General features: G+C 36.2%; 1 protein-coding gene and 3 long non-coding RNA genes across 6 annotated transcripts in view; 2 read left to right on the plus strand and 2 right to left on the minus strand.

Annotated features, from left to right (window-relative positions):
* The window catches only part of LOC127987791 (uncharacterized), a 42212-nt gene extending 38818 nt beyond the window's left edge, over positions 1-3394 (minus strand). Inside the window, exon 1 of the long non-coding RNA XR_008161396.1 lies at positions 3260-3394. This is a non-coding gene — a long non-coding RNA (uncharacterized LOC127987791). The remainder of the gene's footprint in view (positions 1-3259) is intronic.
* The window catches only part of LOC127987694 (uncharacterized), a 2462016-nt gene that overhangs the window by 1054938 nt on the left and 1386305 nt on the right, over positions 1-20773 (plus strand). Inside the window, exons 97-98 of the mRNA XM_052590053.1 lie at positions 2027-2203; positions 3187-3363. Of these exons, the coding sequence (XP_052446013.1) occupies positions 2027-2203; positions 3187-3363 (354 nt within the window). The remainder of the gene's footprint in view (positions 1-2026; positions 2204-3186; positions 3364-20773) is intronic.
* The window catches only part of LOC127987779 (uncharacterized), a 188456-nt gene that overhangs the window by 56058 nt on the left and 111625 nt on the right, over positions 1-20773 (minus strand). The window lies entirely within an intron of this gene.
* Positions 11147-18966, plus strand: LOC127987775 (uncharacterized). Of its 3 annotated transcripts, none has more exons than XR_008161373.1 (7): positions 11147-14560; positions 14693-14820; positions 15049-15137; positions 15224-15559; positions 15634-15814; positions 18093-18216; positions 18397-18966. It is a non-coding gene; the product is annotated as an uncharacterized LOC127987775 (long non-coding RNA). The 3 variants fall into 3 exon arrangements; XR_008161372.1 differs by having other exon boundaries at positions 11148-14560; positions 18064-18216; positions 18392-18966; XR_008161371.1 differs by having other exon boundaries at positions 11148-14560; positions 18064-18216.

Raw genomic sequence — 20773 nt, forward strand, 5'->3', positions numbered from 1 at the left:
ATCTTCCCATCACCCTCACTGACTGTTACCAGTGATGCGCGGGTCAATGTATAAACAACCCGCATCCGACCGATGTTTTAAACTAACCTGCCCTAAGCGGAGAGCACATTTCTGAATATTCACTCATTCCGTGGGGTCTCGCTCAACACAGAATGCCCTGCTGGTTCCAAAATACGTGGAATAAGGGCTGCCTCCGACTAATTATTATTTTTTTTTTCTAGTCGACTAGTAGTTGTTCATTTAAGCCATTCGTGGACAAATCACACCTTTTTATATTAATTTAATTACTTAAATAGGCTATAGCCTACAGGATAATAAGTTATGACCGCACACATAAGGCTTGCCACAAAGAACCGGTTAAAGTAATGATTATGAATGTGTCTAAATTAGCAAGGAGACATTTAATTGTTTAGTAATAAACTGGTGTTTTCTATGTCACTGCAAAGATGAAGTTGACGATGTGGACTCGCCATGAACGCAAGAGAGAAATGCATATTTCATATGAATTACATAATCAGAGAGAAGCCTATTTATTTTGGTTTGAATATTTTCATTTAAGAGTAGTCATTTCAAGCTTTCTGTAATATATAGCCTATATTTCTCAAATCTGCGAGGCACAAGCTGAGTTTCGGTGCCCTCCAGTTCACATCAATGCAAGTGATCGTTCCAGCACCTCATTACATTGTATGCTATATATTTGCTTCTTATTTATTTAATACCGGCAACTGATTGATAAAACATTGATCAAAATTAAGATATACGAAAATCTTTTTAAAAGAGCTTTCTATAAAACAAAACTTAATGAAGTCTTCAAAATCATGTTTTACCAAAAACAGCGTCTTCACCTTTTCTCTCGCTGCCTCCATCTCTTCCTACAGACTGAGCTCTGCGTCATCTTCACCAGTTAATCTGCCAATAAAGTGTTGGCCTATGCATTTCAAATTGTGTCTAGTACTATATAACTTACAAAGGTTTAAAGGTTTGGCATATTTAGATCAAATGACCCGACTGACCGTGACCCAAATATCATTAAAAATATTTTTGGATGACTCGTAACTGCAGGCACCCGCTCATTTTGGATCAACCCGTGCATCACTGACTGTTATCGTGTTTTTTGCACTATATATTTGTATATCCAATCATTTCACTTAATAGTACCAAAAATACACAGGCATTTCTCTTTTATCCAGTGGGACAGAACTGTTTTCATTGTGTTTATTAATGGGACACAACAGAATAGTTCTGTGCTGCTGTATCAGAACATATTCATAGTGTTTATTGATGCTTCATATCATCTCTCTGTCATCAAACACCAGATTAATGAATGTGTAACACAACTGAACAGAACCGGTCCAGACTGGGCTTTATTCTGTGCAGGCATTGCTTCTTCAGTCTGACCTGTTTCAGAGAAATATTACTGTACTTCTCATCTACACACACAGACAAACCTACAGTTTTATTTAGATGTGCAAAATTGAATCTGTGGAGCAAAGCTGATCAAGTCACTGGACAGAGCAGAGCGAATGCATTTACGTTGTAGTGATGTGCAGACCAGAATCAGTTTAAACACAAATACACAGCAGTCGGGACTTTTATTTTAGACAATATGATCAGTTTTAGACAAAAGATGAAATAAGAATTATATGACAGAAATAAAAAATAGGAAAGATTTTAACACCTTTCACACAAGGTTGTTGGGAATGAAAACTTTGTTTTATTTCTATCAAGAATCAGGAGAAATTGTACATAAATCATGAGAAGTGTCAATTATTTGATTAAATGAACAACTTTTGTTTTTCTTTTTAGAAGACCAACTTGTGGAAAATTATCCAAAGGTGTTCAGACACTCTTCATCTGTTTTTTGTTTTATCAAGACATTGTGACTTTATTAAATAGTTTTCTTCTATCTTCTCTCTTTCTCTCAATGTAGATTAAGATGCTGTGATTTGACGGATGAAGGTTGTTCTGCTGTGACTTCATGAACATAACGTGTCTGATTCATTGTGTTTTCTCTTCCTGTCTTCAGTCTGTGTGGATGCAGTATTACAGAGAAACAGTGTCTCATCCTGACTTCAGCTCTGAAATCAAACCCATCACACCTGAGAGAACTGAACCTGAGCTGGAATGAACTACTAGGAGACTCTGGAGTGAAACACCTCAGTGATCTACTGATGAACACACAATTCAAGCTGGAGAAACTAGAGTTAGTATCATTATACTCTACAGCAGTTACAGTCAGATTGATTTATCAGGGTACATCATTTATTTCCAAAAATTAATGTACCCTTGTGATCTTTAATGAAAATAACTATCCCTTTCCCTCATAAACACATCTCTTCTCTCGTCTGATGATGTAAAGGAGGGAAAACCTGTCAGTCACATGAGATCACAGCAATGGCAAACAATTATCATCAAAAACTCATTAATTCCTGACCTGCAGTTTTGTTTTGTTTTTAAAGCGGTTTCACTCAGATATGCATCACGATAAGAACAAAATATGATCACAAAATCTTGTACTTGTTGACCGTAATCTACAATTTTAAAATCTTGAAGTAAATTTTCATTTCTGAACAGAATTTTCTTTATTTGTTACATTTAAAATACATTTGAACAATTTAATGTTATTTTTAAGATTCTTCTGTAGTTGATCCTGTATCTTAATTACATTATAAATCACAAACCTCTTTTTTTTTTTTTTTTGGTCTAACTAAAGATTCTCTAGACTTGAAATGTAACTAATATCCTCAATATCCTAGTTTTTTTATGGCTGTGTAATTATTTATTTATTGTTTTCAGGTTTCAGCAACATTTTATTTATTGCACTGTATGATGTTGTAATAATAAAACCTTCGTAATCATCGGGAAGAAGGAGGAGGGAACCGGCGGACAATCAAAACTTTAATAATCACAAATAAAAAGCAAACCATAAATTAAAGCCCAGGCCTGGTCCTCTCTCGTCCTTCACTATCGTCGCTCCAGTTTTATATCCCTCCATCTCCTACGTGGGACTCGAGACCGACGGTGGGGCGAAGGTGTCGCTGATTTCCCAATCATTCCACCGGCCTCACTCCTTGTTCCCACGTCCCTCGGCCCCGCCCCACTCGCCACAAATGTGTACTCATGATGAATTACTCACACATGAACATAACGTGTCTGATTCATTGTGTTTTCTCTTTCTGTCTTCAGTCTGTGTGGATGCGGTATTACAGAGAATCAGTGTCTCATCCTGACTTCAGCTCTGAAATCAAACCCATCACACCTGAGAGAACTGAACCTGAGTCTGAATGAACTACTAGGAGACTCTGGAGTGAAACACCTCAGTGATCTACTGATGAACACACAATTCAAGCTGGAGAAACTAGAGTTAGTATCATTATACTCTACAGCAGTTACAGTCAGATTAAAGATTACTGTTTACTTTCAGGAAAAGGAAAGGAAAGGATGTGACGTGTGGCCAAATATAGTGTCCCATACTCTGAATTTGTGATCTGCATTTCACACACGCATACACGCACACACACACAGTGAACACACTCACACACACACACACACACACACACACACACACACAGTGAACACACTCACACACACACACACACACAGTGAACACACACACTCTCTCACACACACACACACACACACACACACACACACACACAGTGAACACTCACACACACACGCACACACTCTCTCTCGCACACACACACACAGTGAACACACACACACACTCTCACACACACACACACACACACACAGTGAACACACACACGCACACACACACACACGCACACTCTCTCTCACACACACACACACACACTCTCTCTCACACACACACACACGCACGCACTCTCTCTCTCTTTCTCTCTCTCTCTCTCTCTCACACACACACACACACACACACTCACTCTCTCTCTCTCTCTCTCTCTCTCTCTCTCACTCTCACACACACACACACAAACGCACACACACACCTGCGGTTGGGGTTCAGTTCTTGCTCGAGGGTCTCATCTCAGTCAATCACCGGAGATCACAGTAATCCAGTTCATTAATGGACCAAATTATTATTTTTATTATTATTTTTTTTTATTCACTCAGACATGTACAGTAAATAATGACAATAGCAAAAAAAAGTAAAAAATGTATTTAAGTAAATTGTTATTCAGAAACAGAATTTTCTTGATTTCTCACATTTAAACTCAATTTTCACATTTAATGTTATTTTAAGTAGTTCTGTAGTTCATCCTGTGTCTACTTTGTTCATCTTTTTTCTTGTGTTTTTCTTTATGGTCATATAATAAAGTTTTTGGTAATGTTTTATTTATTACACTGTATGGTGTTAACACATGATGAATTACTCACACATGAACATAACGTCTCTGATTCATTGTGTTTTCTCTTTCTGTCTTCAGTCTGTTTTATTGCAGTATTACAGAGAAACAGTGTCTCATCCTGACTTCAGCTCTGAAATCAAACCCATCACACCTGAGAGAACTGAACCTGAGCGGGAATCAAATAAAAAACACAGGACTGAATCACTTATGTGACATACTGAAGGATTCACGCTGTAAACTGGAGAGATTGAGGTCAGTAACATTCACAGACAAGAATCAAAATGATTAAAATCACTTTGTTTAACTCTTATGTGCTGTTCAAGGTCTTTTGAGACCCCAAATGATGTTTGCTGAAATAAAAACTAATGTTCCCTTTATCTAAATGACATGAGACTTTGTACGGTTGTCAACACTTGGTGGATCTACAAATAGAAAATTAAATTGGATTGATATCTGGTTGTGTGTTAGTGTGAAAAAAAGTCACTCTCTGGAGATCCACATTGAAATGAATGAGATACTTTTCAATACTTTTCTCCTTAATTTATCAAATAAAATCAATAAATCCACCACAATTAAAACAAAATACACAAAAGTGAAGTGGCAAACCTTCACACACGTTTACAGTACACACACACACACACACACACACACACACACAAAAGACAAACAACCATAGACATTAATGGAGAATATAAAAATGTTGATTTCGTTGTTACATAATTTGTCAAAAATGTCTGAAGAGGTGACACCCAGCACTTTTAATGTATTTTTCTAAATATACAAAAAATAACATAAATACTTAAACTACACGAATGTGGAGTTAAAACATTAATAAACTGAGTATTATTAAAGTGTTTTTTTTTTTTTTTTTACAAAAAGTCCTTTTGTTGGCTGTGTTCTCTGGAGAGCCCAAACAGCACGAGTGTCGTCCCCAAACGAACAGCACATAAGAGTTGAACAAAACACTTTATACTCAATATCTCATGATGAATGTGTTCACATTATATTTGTGAAAGATTCTTCATCTTAATGATTTGTTTGTAAGATGATCTCTCTTCCTCTGTTTGTCTCTTTCTAGTCTTCATTACTGTGACATTACAGATGTTTCTTCTTTAACTCAGTCTTTGACAAACACAAAAGCTCTGCAGTTTCTAAAACAGCTTGATCTGAGAGAGAATAAGATTGAAGACTCAAAGCAGAAGCTCATTGATGTGCTACGAGACTCAAACTGTGAACTGAGGTGAGTAAACTTCACTTTGTGATATTAAAGAGATTCATTTACCTCTGATATGTGAACTAATATATACTTTCAGATATTAGTGAAAAGAGTTGATCAAATGATCATCAAGCTTTATTTCAAAGGGTTTGTGTCTGAATGAAATGTAAAGTTGATAAAAATGTTAAAAACACAAAGGAGGAAAGAGAAGAAAAGCAGACTGTCACAGCTTTCTACAGCAACAGCTGCTTTATTAATGAGATCAGTAATAGTGAATCATTAGAGTTTGAAATAGATTTGTTCAGATTGTAGGAAAACGCTGGTAAAATCAGAGCAGATTCAGCTTCAGCTCACAGTCGTCCAGCATGACATGATCAATGTCTCTGTCTCTTGTGTGTTTTTACTTTGACAAGCAACACGTCACATTACTTTACACTTACTTTCTGTAAGAGATAATGTCCCTCCAGCCGCTTGTTATCACAGAATAAACCCGACAGGGTGATCAGGACTTTTGTCCTCCTGAAGAGACTTATTCTGTGATAACATCTGGCTGCATCTGCATTATCACACTTATTATATGCTTTCTTGACACACAAGTGAAGAATTAGACACAATTTAGATTCAGCTAAACACTTCTGGTCAGTTAGCATCAACTTGAACAACAAGACACACTTTGAACAATGTCTCCTCAAGTCTACTATTAACAGGAATCTCCTGCGGTTTGGTTTGAGGGTAAATCCAGTCAGTAACTGAGGCACAAGCTAATAGCAGTTGTGTTTGAATGAAACGAGTGAGAGCGCGGTGCTGTGATACGAGAGAAGTCAAAGAAACGGCCGACTCAAATACCGTATGACTGTGTGTTATTCTGCTGCTAATGACACACACCTAATGAATAACACACCTCCGAATGTCACCACTGACCAATCAGAATCCAGTATTCCAGCGAGCTGTGCAATCATTTCACTTATTTACTGAGACCAATACAAACATGTTTAAACTAGAGACAAACAGCTTTAACTAGTGACACATTTAACTGAAAGATTTGTGTTTTAAGACTAAATCACATTTGTGTTGGTTCCTTGTCATTTATTATATTTGCTGTACACTCGTTAGTGTGTGTTTCTCTTTATATTGACTCAATAGGAGTCACACAAACAGACTAATGTTCAAAAGTATTTAAAACACAAATATAGTTTTAGAAATATCTATGTAAATCTAACATTTTAAACTCTGAAGAAGCTGTAATTAAAAATTGTAAATTATATTTCTCTCTCTCTTCTCTTCCACCTTACAGTGTTGATTAAGGTTTATTGTCAAGAGTCTCTGAAAGAGTTAAATCACAAGAAGCTGCTAAATGCTGTGTATCATAAAGTGAAGTGGTCTTGAGAGGAGCAGTAAACATCAGCTGAAGATCCACAGAAGAGCTTCACTACTGTGTCTATGAGGAGAAATAAATGTGTGATAAATGTGTAAATGTGATCCATACAGGTGAAGAGACTCAGACTCAATCAAATAATGCAGCATGTGTGTTAGAAACATGATATTGAATGATTAATGTTGCTTTAGTATTCAAGCAGATGATCATTGTGTTTAATGTAAAGCTGGAACAGAGGAGGAAGAAGCTCAGATGAGTCTGTCTGGCTCTTCAGTTTAATAATATTTCTATTAAACTCATTCATAATGAGTCAGATGTTTAAATGTGATTGTCAAGTGCAGCACTTAAATGTGTCAAAAGATATAAAGCAAATCTACACTGTGTGAAACTTATCACGTTTATACACATTATTATATTTTACTTTATATTTAGTTGTGTGTCTGTTGTTAATGTACATATATCCAGTATATAGTCTTTGTTCTGTGGATGGAGTCTCTCCTTCATCAAATCAACTAAACATTTTCACAAGTTAACAGCATTTGTGTCTTTCACTTTCCTCTAAATACTCAAACACATTTAGTCTTTTATATTTTCATGTAAATAAAATGCCACATACAGTTAAAAACAAGTGAAAAGTTGACTTGTCTGTTTTAAGTATTATTAAACTGTTTTAAATATAGGCTAACTTGTAGACATGAAACAAAGCATAAATAGCTAATGCATAATAACAGAAATGTTCCCGTTATATGTACAGCAGGTATTTCTTTATTTATTTTATTTTTATCAGTTAATATATTTCTAAAGGTGCTGTACTTTCTTAATTGCGCCGCATGAGTAGTTGTTGGTCAGAGGTGTTTTGGACCAGAAGATCTGCAGGATTCTGGAGGTTCATCATGTGGAAAGTTGATAGTTAGGTAAAGTGCTTCTGTCGTTCTCTAACATTCAGATCTGTAAAGTAAGGTGGAAAGGACACAGCTCTGATACAGAGTCATTCTAGTGTTGGACCTCCACATATTGTTCAGTGTTATAAAGCTGTTTCTGCTCTTGCTAATGCGTCTCTTGATGTCATTGTCTGTCCTCCATCATGTCTAATGATGAAGCCCAGGTCTACAAACTCCTCATTTCTACAGAGGTCTGCTCCTGTACTTTAATTGCTGAGGGGTTTGAGGTGTTCAGTGTTATCATCTCTGTTTTCTGCTTGTTGATCTTGGAGTCTAGTTGTCTGAGTCCAGATGTTTTCTCTGGTGAGGGTGTAAGAACAACAGCTAATCATCAGTGAAGTCAAGATCTTCTCTGGATAATGCTCGACTTAAACAGACAAACACTTCATGAGTCAACTGTCAGCTTTCCTCACAACGGAGAGCTCAGACTCAGATGTTGATAAAATAATCTTATAATATTCATACACCAGACAGTTGAGTACCTAGAGTACAGTATGCACAGTGTGTAGTGTGTCATTCAGGATTTAATTTGGATATAAATTAAATCCAAGCAATGGCCATTTAGTTTTATTAATGAATCTAAATGAAACCGTCAAATGGTCAGCAAATTAACTTAATGAACTTTGATGCTTGAGCAGCAAATCAGCATATTAGTATGATTTTTTTTTCAGATAGCGAGCAGGACAAACAACTATGACTGGGACTGTCATACACACACTGTAAAAACATCGAAATTTTTAAGTCAAATTAACTTAATATTTTTTAGTTCAATAAAATATATATTTTTAAGTGTCTGTTACCATACACTGTAAACCCTATTATAATAAAATGCTGCGAATGTTTAGATTTTAGTTGTCGTGTTTATGCTCGTTGTTGTGTGGAGAACGCTTCCACAAAAGGAGTTCATTCAGAGACACACTTCATGAGGATGGGGGTAAGTGCAACAGGACGGTAGTCATTGAAGCAGGATGGAGATGGCTTCTTTGGGACTGGAATGATGGTGGTAGTTTTAAAGCATGTGGGAACAACAGCCTGACTCAGTGAGATGTTGAAAATGTCTGTGAAGACATCAGTGAGTTCTGCTGCACAGTCTTTCAGTACATGCCCAGGAATGTTGTCAGGACCCGGAGCTTTGCGTGCATTGATCCTGCTGAAGGATCTTCTCACACTGTCTGAGGTCAGCGTCATCTTCTGTCTTCAGTCTTCTGTGCAGTGGTGCTGTTTTGTTGCTCAAAGCGAGCGAAGAAGGTCTTCAGCTCATTCAGCAGAGAGATGTTGTTGTCACAGATCCGTAATGGTCTGTATCCCCTGCCACAGGTTCCTAGTGTCCCTGCTGTCGCTGAATTGATGGGCTATCCTCCTGGAGTGCTGTCTCTTAGCCTCTCTGATGCCGCGGGACAGGTTGGCCCCTGGCTGTTCTCAGGCCCACCTCATCTCCAGCTCTGAAAGCAGCGTTCCGTGTCTTCAGGAGTCTGTAGACCTCCCCTCTCATCCACGGCTTCGGGTTGGCCCGGACAGTGATAGTTTTTGTGATCGTTACATCATCAGTACACTTATTGATGTAGGCAGTGACAGTCTCTGAGTACTCCTGGAGGTCAGTGGTGTTATTGCATGTGGCAGCCTGCTTAAACATGTCCCAGTCAGTTGTGCTGAAGCAGTCCTGAAGAACATCTGATGATCCTTCTGGCCACACTTTAATCTGTTTTTGAACTGGTTTGGCGACTTTAATGAGTGGTCTGTATGCAGGCATTAGCATGACAGTGATGTGGTCTGAAGCTCCGAGGGGGGGGGATAGGGCTTTGTAAGCTCCTCTCTGTGTGGTGTAAACAAAGTCCAAAATGTTATTACCTCATGTTGGAGAGTTAATGTGTTGGTGTATTTTTGCAAACACACTCTTTAGGTCAGCATGGTTGAAATCCCCAGCAATGATGAGAAAAGCATCAGGGTGTGCTGTCTGCTGCTCACTGATGTGCTGGTACAGTTCATTTAGTGCGTCGTTCCTGTTGCTGATGATGTTGAACAGGGGAATGTACACCGAAATGAGCAGTATAGCAATATATTCCCTCGGCAGATAGAACGGACGGCACTTAATAATCATAAACTCCACCAGGGGTGAGCAGTGTTTGCAGATCACAAGAGTATCGCTTAGCCTAGCCCGGATACCTCCGCGCTTCCCCCTCTTCTCCTTCATCTCACACCGCTTGTGGTGCCTCTGCTGTGGGCGAGATGCAGTAGTGGGGGTCGGTGATGGTGAAGGTCTCCGTAGCAGACCAAGATCCCGTAGCTGTTCCACGTGCTCAGAGTTTAACTGTAAAAATGCGGTTCTGCCCACATCGAGCAGAAACTCGCGACTGTATGCGTGCTTACAGACGGGTAGACGCAATGACGACGTACAAAAACTCTGTGACTCACAAGACAAAAAACATGAAAACACCGTTCTGTCGGGACAGAGAGAAGCCGCTGCGTGTGGACGCGCCGCCATCTTGTTTAGAATGTGTGTGTGTGAAACTGATATTGATAATAAAACTACTACTTTTTTCAACTGTTATATTTATCTAGCAGTAATGATACATAATCACCTGATAAATGGCTGTTTACAGTCCTGCAATACTAACAGTTTAATTTTTCAGTTTGTTTGTGCACCCACAAAAGTGTTTTTTAGCACCAGCCTTCACTGATTCACATGTTATAGAAACGAAAATGATGGTGTATAAAATGTATTTTTATAATCATTTATAATATTCAGGAGAAAGTCTGTGAAATGAGGGGCATAAACTGAAAAGAAGAGGTTTTGTTCTCTCTTAGAAGAGGACACACTGGACTGAATCAGACACTGTTCAAAACAGACAAACATCAACAGGTTTGTGTGAAAACTGTGAGGAAACTGAGTCAGTGTTACGTGTGTTATTGGAGTGGAGGAAATATGAGGAGGAAAGAAGGGAAAGGATTCAAATGATAAAGACAGACATTGTAAACATTAATGATCAGAAGCTTTAAGGAAGTGCTTGTGTTCAAACATCTCACGATTTACCTAAAAATACAGGATTGATGGAAAGAATATGATTAATTTCTAAATTTCCACGTTTATCATACAGTGCTCCACGCTCTAGTCTCGTAAGTGGTATTAATGCACCTTTAACATTAGTTGTCAGCCACCAATCAAATAAAAAAAGAAGCTTTTCTACAAGCAAAATCCTGACACATACTTTATTCCAGTTGGTGGCGGTAATGCAACAGTTTGGCTGCAACCCGCAAATAAACACCGAAGAAGAAGAAGTAGAGCCGAGCCGATGACGTCAGCGGTTTTCTAAGGTGAGTAGTCCACTATTTTCACGCAGTTGTAAAATCCTCTTTACACCTTTTGTTTTGAGCAAACTCTTTACATAGAAAACGGTAAGATGTGGGAATACTCTGATGTTATGAACGCGGTAAATAACATTATAAATGTGTTCAGATTCATAAGGACAGATCACAATGTTTGATAAATATGTGTTTCTATCAGCAAACAGTCAGAATAAAGTGAGCTGATCTGCTGCTGATCCTGAATGTCTTGTTTAATGAGTGTTTATAGTCTCATCAATATTATCAGCTGATCAAAATCCTCTTTATTTCATGATAATAGATCCTGTTTTCACCTCATTCATTATACTGATGACTTCAGATCTGTTCATTGACACATTAAGATCATTTTATTGCTGTCAAGATCAGAAAACAACACGTTATCAGTTATTGTGACATTACAAGATGAAACTATCACAACAGCATTTATTCATTAGTCTGTGATAAACCATGTTTCATATAAAACAAAAAACTAAAACACATTCAGTTCAACTCAATTCAGTGGTGCTTTATTTTTACCTTGCAAATTTGTTAAATTATAGAGTGAAGTTTTCCCTGGAAACCACAATTGAAAATTTGACATTTTTAAGTGTTAAAACGAGTAGTTCATATACATTTTAGTTTTATATTTGATATATTGTCAAAGTTGACTGTTTTTGCTCCATTTGGTTAATGAAAACGCTTCCAAACGCTTCTCTGAGCAACACACAGCAGTGTTTCGTTACTGAAGGATTCGTGTTTGTGAATTTTGAATCATTTGAGTCAATGATTCAGTTCTCCATTTATAAAGACATGCACTGTGTCTCAATGTTCATACTATCATCCTAAATAGTGTGTGAGATTAGAAGAAGTGTATAGAAATATAATGCAGGAACCAGTTAAATGTCCTTGTTAGTTTTTATCATATTTAGTCAACCTTATCCTGTTTAGTTTTAGTCGACTGAAAGTCTCAACATTTTAGTCTAGTTTTAGTCAATGAAAACTTGACATTTTAGCAGTAAGATTATTATTAATTAACCACACAGCAGTATTAAGTTTGGCAGCCATTTTTTAATTCAGTCTTAGTTTTACTCAAATGTACATTTTAATTATCATATTTAGTCAACCCGGTCCTGTTTTTGTTTAGTCAAGTTTAAGAAAACGAAATGTATGAGCATTTTAGTCAGATTGTATATTGGCTAAACCGATCAGAATTATTTTTGCTCTAAATTATAATCGTAATGTTTGTTGTTATTTGAGAAATGTACTTTTGTGTTTCAGGTATTGCTCTTTCACCAGTAAACACAAAGCAACAGAATGTGGACTCATACACATGGTTTATTTAATCTCATGTAATGTGCTGATTTATTAGGCTTTTTATTATATAAAATAACACCAAAGACTTATGCACTCAGTCTGTCTATAAAATGAAAACTGGTGAAACAAAGAAAAATATGATAACAGTGAAATTCCTAATAGTTATTCCACTATTTCCAAATTGCAGCATTGCATTGTCAGCGACAGCATTTGAAGATTGATTTATAAAAATCATTTCAGGTTTAAGAAGTGTTTCAACATTGCATCAACTACTGATGAACACATTGATTTTTATTTGAATCATCACTCTGTAGTTTATTTTATCATGTATTACTGTGTATTTGGAAGACGTTTGTCTTTCAAACACATTAAAACACACAAATTTACAAACTTTTGTCATCTGATCCTCTTTCACCAAATATATTTACTTGAAGTACCCCTGAGATTTAAAATATATATATTTTAATAATTATCACATTTGCATGTTCATGATTTTTTGATGTTGGTTATGTCCACATGACATGCAGGTAAACAAATGAAATGTTAAACTTTTTTAGTAAGATTTTATTTTGATTGGTTTTAAAATTATTTTTTTTAATGTATCATTTTTTTTATGATTTAATTAATTAGCTTTTTATTAAAGTCACAAACCCCAGTTTGGGAAACCTTGATGTAATGTTTAATGCACTTCATGTTAATAACAACAAATGGAATATATATATTTATTAGGCATGGGCAGGTATGAGATTTTGATGGTATGATAACCTTAAGCAAACATATCACGGTTTCACAGTATTGTTGTTACAGCTCTGAATTGATTGAGAATCATGAGTCAGTTCGGGAGTTCAAAGCGGGTTCGCGAATCATTTGAGTCAGTTTGGGGATCGCGAATCATCTGAATCAGTTCGGGAGTTCGTAGCGGGATCGCGAATCATTTGAATCAGTTCGGGAGTTCGAAGCGGGATCGCGAATCATTTGAATCAGTTCGGGAGTTCGAAGCGGCTTCGCGAATCATTTGAGTCTGTTCGGGAGTTCAAAGCGGGTTCGCGAATCATTTGAGTCAGTTTGGAGATCGCGAATCATACACAGCAAAAATTGGAGTTTATTTCAACACCCAAAGAGTAATTTTAACACATTCAGAGTAAAATGGTGTTTGGTGTTGGAGTTATTTCACAGAGTTGATCATCAGTGTTAAACAAACTCCACAGAGACGTAATTAGACTCCGCCCACGCATTTCCAATCGTCGCTGGTGAAATCCATGAAGACTTTGCCATTATCCTCGTGTGGCTTTGAAAGGTAAGATAAATTTAATCATACTTTTACATTTATGATTGGTGCTTATTCAGTAGAGAATGTACAGCATAACGTGCTATGGAGCACTGTGCATAAACGTATATTAGGCTGTGTGTGCGCGTTCGCTTCCACATTTCAAGTTAACGTACATCGTGGCAGCGGTTTACGCTCGAGCTTTTCGATTTAACAGCTTGGTCTCTAATTAATATGCTTTACCGAATTAATAAAACGAGCGATCTTTTACAAAGCTTCGTTTATTGCCATCATCGACGTGATTAGCTTCGTTAGCTAGCTAAGTTACTGTACGAACAGCAGAAGTATGTGAAGCTGGACTGCATTTAAGAGAGGTTTAACTTTATGCAATTTCACATCAAAGGTTGTTTTTTTTTTCTTACTCCTTTAAAATAACTAAGAATTTGATTAAAATCTGATAAATTCTGTGTATTGTGTTGTTGCCTCATTTCTGTATTTGCCTTTATCACATAATTTTCTGTAGAAGGGGATGTATTGATAAAATAAAAATTATTCATATTTACATTTTGCTTGCATCATAAAAAAAATGTTTTCGGATCAGACATTTGTTGTGAAGCAAGAAAGGGCTTCAACTTAAATAATTTTTTCTTCTTTTTTCAGTCATTGAGAAATTTTGCTTGCCACCTAATGCAAAAGTTACATACAAGGATGCAACAGGGACAGAAGTCGATGCAGAAATATTCAGCGACCTCATTGGACAAGGCAATGTGGTGCTGACTGTTTTCTCAAATGATGGTGAGCTTTATTGAATGTTTATGTTGTGTTATCAAGCAACTCTGGATAAATATGATAAATTGGCTATTTCTGATTCTTGTGCTGGTCATCACAATATTTGTAATATTTGAATACTTTATTTATAATTTTCAGACTCTTTGTCTTCCATATCTGAGAAGTCTGACAAAAGCAACAGTTCAAGTGCATCGACTGTAATCTTTCATGAGGTCCCTAACAAGAGACAAAGAAAAGAGGACACATCTGCACTGTCTGCAAAACAGGTTAGAACAAAGCTTTTTATGTCCTTTTGTGTCCTAAAGGTTCTGTTCACCCAGAAATGAAAATTATCCAAAATATAGAAAAAAAAAATTTAACCCCTTTGAGTCTGTGTTAATTAATGAATCACCAAGGTCATTTTTTATTTTAATTTATTATTATTAACTTTTTATAAAAAAAATTAGCTGCATGACCATTGTATAATTTAAGACCAATTTGATATCTTCTCTTAGGCAACTCCCTACTTAAGCTATCAGAGAACAGTATGCTGTTTGCATAGTGATACTGTTCCCTCAAAGATCCATATTCCAAGAAAGGCTACGTAAGTCATCGTCTGCATGACCCTTTCATGTTATAATTTCAATGTTATGATATCGATATCTGACATAGAAATGTGATTCTTTTAAGGAACACTTTTATGATGCTGCAAGCAACACAGGATACATTGCTTGGCATATGAAAACAGTCCACAGGAAGATGAGACGAGGATCTTTGCCACTAGACAGCCCTCATGATGTTTCTCCAGGAGGCCCAAAATGCCAAAAAGCTACTAATTTTGAAGGGCAACTTGATGGGAGTGCTTGCAGAGAGGCCATGTCTTTGCTCAGCCACACTACAGAGAAGTCCCTAATATTCCAAAAGATGAGAGAGACCTTTCAGCATCGCCAAGAGCTTATTAAAGATCCAGGCTCTAGTGTTGATATCCTCTCCACATTCCCATGATTCATAGATACAAAAGGCCTGGTAAGTTTGGAATAACATGTTTTCACAAGAATTCAATTTGAGAACATTGTTTATAGTTTAATATCTTCTTAAAGGTTGGTCAAGACTTCACTCTCCTGTTTGACACCGAGACATCCTCCAGGCTGCTTCAGAAGAGGGACACATTCTTCAGGCCAAATGTCAACAAAGACACCAAGCAACTTACTTCAACAGCAGAGATGAGTCAGTTGTTGCTCTCAGCAGAACGTCCTGAAGGAAGTGACCTTCATGAGACAAGTAAGTCGTATTTGATTTGCTTGTTTTTACACATCTGCTATATTTGCAGTTACAGTTACAATATATTTTGTTTTGATGAAACAAAAAAAATTAAAATTTAGGAACTTCAGAACCTATGAGATTGGATGTTTTCCATATTAACAAATAAGTAACTTGCACTACATAAAATCTTTAAAAAGACTAGAGCCCGACCGATATGGATTTTTGGGGGCCGATGCCGATGCCGATATTAACTCGAAAAGAGCCGATTTATTAGCCGATATTTTGATTTTGAAAATAAACTGGATATTAGACCCATTTCCTATATACTGCACTTACACAACATTCAATAGCAAAATATCTGCCTGTTCTATGTATGTGGGCTGTATAAACCATTTTCCAGAAGAGATTATGTAAAAAAAAAAAGCCTTAGATTATAGTCTCAATGACTAAACAATTGCACATCAAAAGTATATATTTTTTAATGGTCAAAAAAACACTTTTACTTTCTTCCAGTTGAAGCTGGTTTTAACAGTCTGTGTGTGTTCTGTAAATAAATTATAATACTAAAGTCAAAGTATTTGCAGAAGTAGTCCCACACTTTGCTGCTACAGCATTCACCTTTTTCAGGTATCTGTAGGCCAGAAAGAGACAGAGAAAGAATAAGCATGTGTATTAATAATATCACCATGTATCATTACTCGTGTCATCATTAGAATTAGAATTATAATAAACAGGGATCTCCTACATAGGCAAAAATGAGAAATATATATTTTTTTTATTTGTCAACCAATAGGTATTACCTATTACCTACTTCTATTTAACAATATTACAACATTTTCCTGTTATGTCTTTAAAGCTGCTTTGAAACAATCTGTAAAAAATAAAAATAAATAAAAAAAAGCGCTTGTTCAGCTCACATTTATTTACATGTCCCCTCTGGTTAATCATTTCTGACGCACCTACTCGAAGTTGAATGGTTAACGTTAGTGTCATGAACACACCGCTGTCAATTTTGAGAAGAACCACCTTCAATCAAGTTAATAGCAAGCATTTAAGGGGCCTGCTAAAAAGGAAGCTATATTAGCGTTAGAATAACATAAGGCTGTAAATATCGAATATTTTAGTAATCGGGTCTATGATAGGCTTTTGTACATTCTGCTGAACAACAGCCTTTAACTGGACTTTTATTTTGACGGGTTTTGACGGGTCGTACATTTACAGTTCTGTGTATGTGATGTGGCGCTGTTTTTACTTAAATCAAACGGTCAAATGCTCATGAAGTGACTGTCAGAGCAGTTCTGGGGATGTTGTTCATGTGTTCACGTGATTATTTAGTGAGACAGCGGACGCTGAATTCACCGCGAGCTTAATGCGCGCTTACGTGTGTTTAATGAATGAAGAGGCGCTTCTGCGCCATTCATTAACAGAGACGCGCAGAACATGCAGGATTCATATTTAAAAAGACTATTCCGGCTTAATACTTACAGATATTCGTCCATATCGTGATTTGATGTAAGTGCAATGACCTATTTTTAATGAATTCATTCAATAACATAACAGCTGTTGTTTTTTCGAGGCACGCTGTACATAACTTCTAGTCATTGCCCCCCTGCCACAGTTACCCGGTCATTATGTGGGAAACACTGCAGATATATTTAGAATAAGTTAAACGATAACGTTATAGTTTGACATCTTATTAACGTTCGCACTCTTCCACTGATAAACATGGTATTAGCTTCGTGGCTAATCTAATATAGCAATGCATTAGTGGCTGTAAGTGATGTTACAGAATATTTATAAGTGATAATGATAGGACCGTTAGCTAGAACTACCACATCATTGTATATACAGTGTATGAACTAAATCATTTCACATGAAGAACGACAGACTCACAGTCAAAACAGAAAAAAAATCTCCGTGGCTGGCTTGGCTTATCGCTTTCTTCGCTAGTGAATTTCTGGCGCTGTTGTCAACTCTGGAGCTGCAGAGCTCCCTCTGGTGGGTAAACTATGCAACACTCATAACATGAGTAAAGCATGAGACTTCCTTTCCTCATGTTCCATCGGCCATTATAAACGTTGATGCCGATTTAAATGCAATAAGCTCATATCGGCCGATAATATCGGCCGGCCGATATATCGGTCGGGCTCTAAAAAAGACTACATTAACCAGGTGAATGTTTAAAATGCTTTCTATTCTTCAACTTAAAATATTTAATTAGAAGGTTTAGAATTAATTAATTCATGTGTTGTTGTTTTTTTGTTTAGTTTTTTCTTCATGTGAATTTCGTCTTTAGTTTACGACCGGGAAATGGCATCCCTTCTTTAACTGATACATCTCCTTCCACCATCAACAGGAGGATTGAAGTCTCCAAAAACAGTCCATGTGATGCTGCTGAAAGACTTGTAATCTTTCATAAGGTATTGACATTTTAATATTGTGTTTTGGTTTGCTCTAACATGGAGATTTAAAATCATTCATATGCATTCTCATATTGCACCAGCCGCTGAGTTTCTTTGAACAGTCACTTTTATACTGTTGTTTTTTCTAACTGGACATTATGTTTGTGTCTAATATTCAATGTTCATTTTTAAGTTTAGTCATGCTGCAGTTTGGAGGAGCCCCTCAACAACATCCAGCATCAGCATCCCTACCTCCTTGCTGTTGGACGCCAGAAAAGCAAGACTGAGTGCTTCTACATCATCTTGGATAAGCATCTCATCCCATGCCAGGCAAACCCCCTCCCCCCTTGGAGCATTTGATGAACTTTTCAAGGCACATTTTGAGTTAAATTTGTCCTATGATGGTGCACTTCTGAACTTTTTTACACATTCCTGCAGACAACAGTGTATAACATTGATGAAAGTAAAATGGAGTCTCCCAGGGTTAGAGATTTGAGAGCAGTATGATGTTGACAGAATGCTAATTTATTTGTCAAAAAGAGCACCCAGACAGTCAACAGTTGATTTCATATTTAAGAGGTGAGAATAACAAATAAACAAGTCATTGGCAAATATTTTGTGTGCTGTTGTTTATTTAACACTATTTTGTATATCTTTGGAGACTGTACAGATTTAACCACCTAAAACATGCAACTCTGAACAGTGTTGTTTTTCTGTATCCCTTTTAATGTTATTTTAACACTTTTTTTTTGGCGACAAATTGGTAACTCCGGCATTGTGTTAAATATTTAACTATTTTGAAAGTGTTATTTTAACTCCGGAGAGTGTGGAGCTATATAAACTCTGAAAAAGTGTTGAAATCAACTCTGTGAGAGTTTTTGCTGTGTAGCTGTATATGGATAGGCATTTTTAACTAATTTAGTATCTAGTTCTAATTACTTTTTCCACGCGTGTTTAGGTGCGATATGTGAACTCGTATTTTTTTTTTTTATGTGTGTTATTTTTAAAAGAATAGGTAAAAAAAAAAAAAAAAACTTGACAAAATATATATTTTGTTTTTGAGCAACATACAGAATATTAGAAACAGAATTAGTTTATTTTTTTTCTTTGATTGGTTTCCTAAAAAGAAAAAAATAAAGACTGACATATTTATTTAACCTAAATCTGTTATTACAGTTATTTAATTTTTGCTATATAATTCATATACATATAATTTACATAATTTCATATCATTTAGTTATATAATAATAATCATGCACATAATTTGATTTAATAATAACCCAATGTGAAGCAAAAACAGAATGTTCTGACAAGCTTTGTGAAATTATATATATATGTATTACTCTTTGTATTTTTATGTCAATATGGTAGAATATTATCTTATTTAAATCAAGTTACTTCAAAAGTAATCTAAAGTAGTCTGATTAGATTACCTAAAATGTGTAATGTAATGGATTATGTTACTAACTATAATTTTTGTCCTGTAATTTGGAATCAGTACCGGATTACAGTTTACATAGCTAGGTTATTTTAGTTCCCCTCACTCCACAACAATCCTTTCAATTAACAGTATTTAGAAAAGAACAAGAATTAAAAATATAAGAAGCTATAGCAATACAGACGACAAGCCAAAACAAATTAATTTAAAACAAAACGAAACTGAAACCAGCATTGGGTCTCTCATTCGACACAAAATCAAATGTTTCCATATTTGCGAAGTATTTGTATTTATTATGTACTTCACTCACGTTCAAATATCTACGTAAAACAAAATGTTTTTAGATAACATCACGGTGGTACAGTGATAACACTTAATGGCACAGATTTTACTACATATTTAAACTGCGCAGTGTTTCTGTATTTTATTATGATAATGAAGAGACTGCATTGTCAAAGTAACTGTGGGATTATAATATTATAATTATAATATATATTATATATATTGTGCAGGATTATATGTACATTATGAACAGAGCAATGTAGGGATTATATACACATTATGAACAGCAGCAACGTGAGAGCTGTGGTAATAAATACAGTTGGATTGAGTGTGCAAACGTATTGTTAAACAATGTATTCTATGCAAAATAACAGTAATGCAATGATATTTTTATAGAAGTAGTTTACTGTGCTCTGTACAGAAGTACTGTGAGGAGTGCAGTAAAAGAGCAGGAGCAGGTTAGATTGGTGTTGTGGAGTTCAGAAGTGTCACAGTCTCGGGGAAGAAGCTCTTCCTGAGTCTACTAGTGCGAGAGCGTAGTCTCCTGTAACTCCTGCCGGATGGAAGGAGGATGAAGAGTTCATAGTGAAGATGAGAGGCATCCTTGATCATGTTTTGAGTTGAAACTGTTTGTGTTAAGTCACTTGTCAGGTTTTACAGTGAAGGGTGGTCTGATGATCTTAATGAGCTAACGCTCGTAATCTTCATCGATGTATTTTCTTTCCTTGTTTGTAGTGTCAGTGCTTAATGTTACACATCTGAACAATTAAAAAATGTGAAATCTCTCGAGGCCCACCTGCAATTTACAAATATGGATGAGTGCAGACCTTCAGATTTTCTGTGTCAATGAGCAGA

This window comes from Carassius gibelio, chromosome B22 (genome assembly GCF_023724105.1).
Source record: "Carassius gibelio isolate Cgi1373 ecotype wild population from Czech Republic chromosome B22, carGib1.2-hapl.c, whole genome shotgun sequence".
Taxonomy (NCBI): Eukaryota; Metazoa; Chordata; class Actinopteri; order Cypriniformes; family Cyprinidae; genus Carassius; species Carassius gibelio.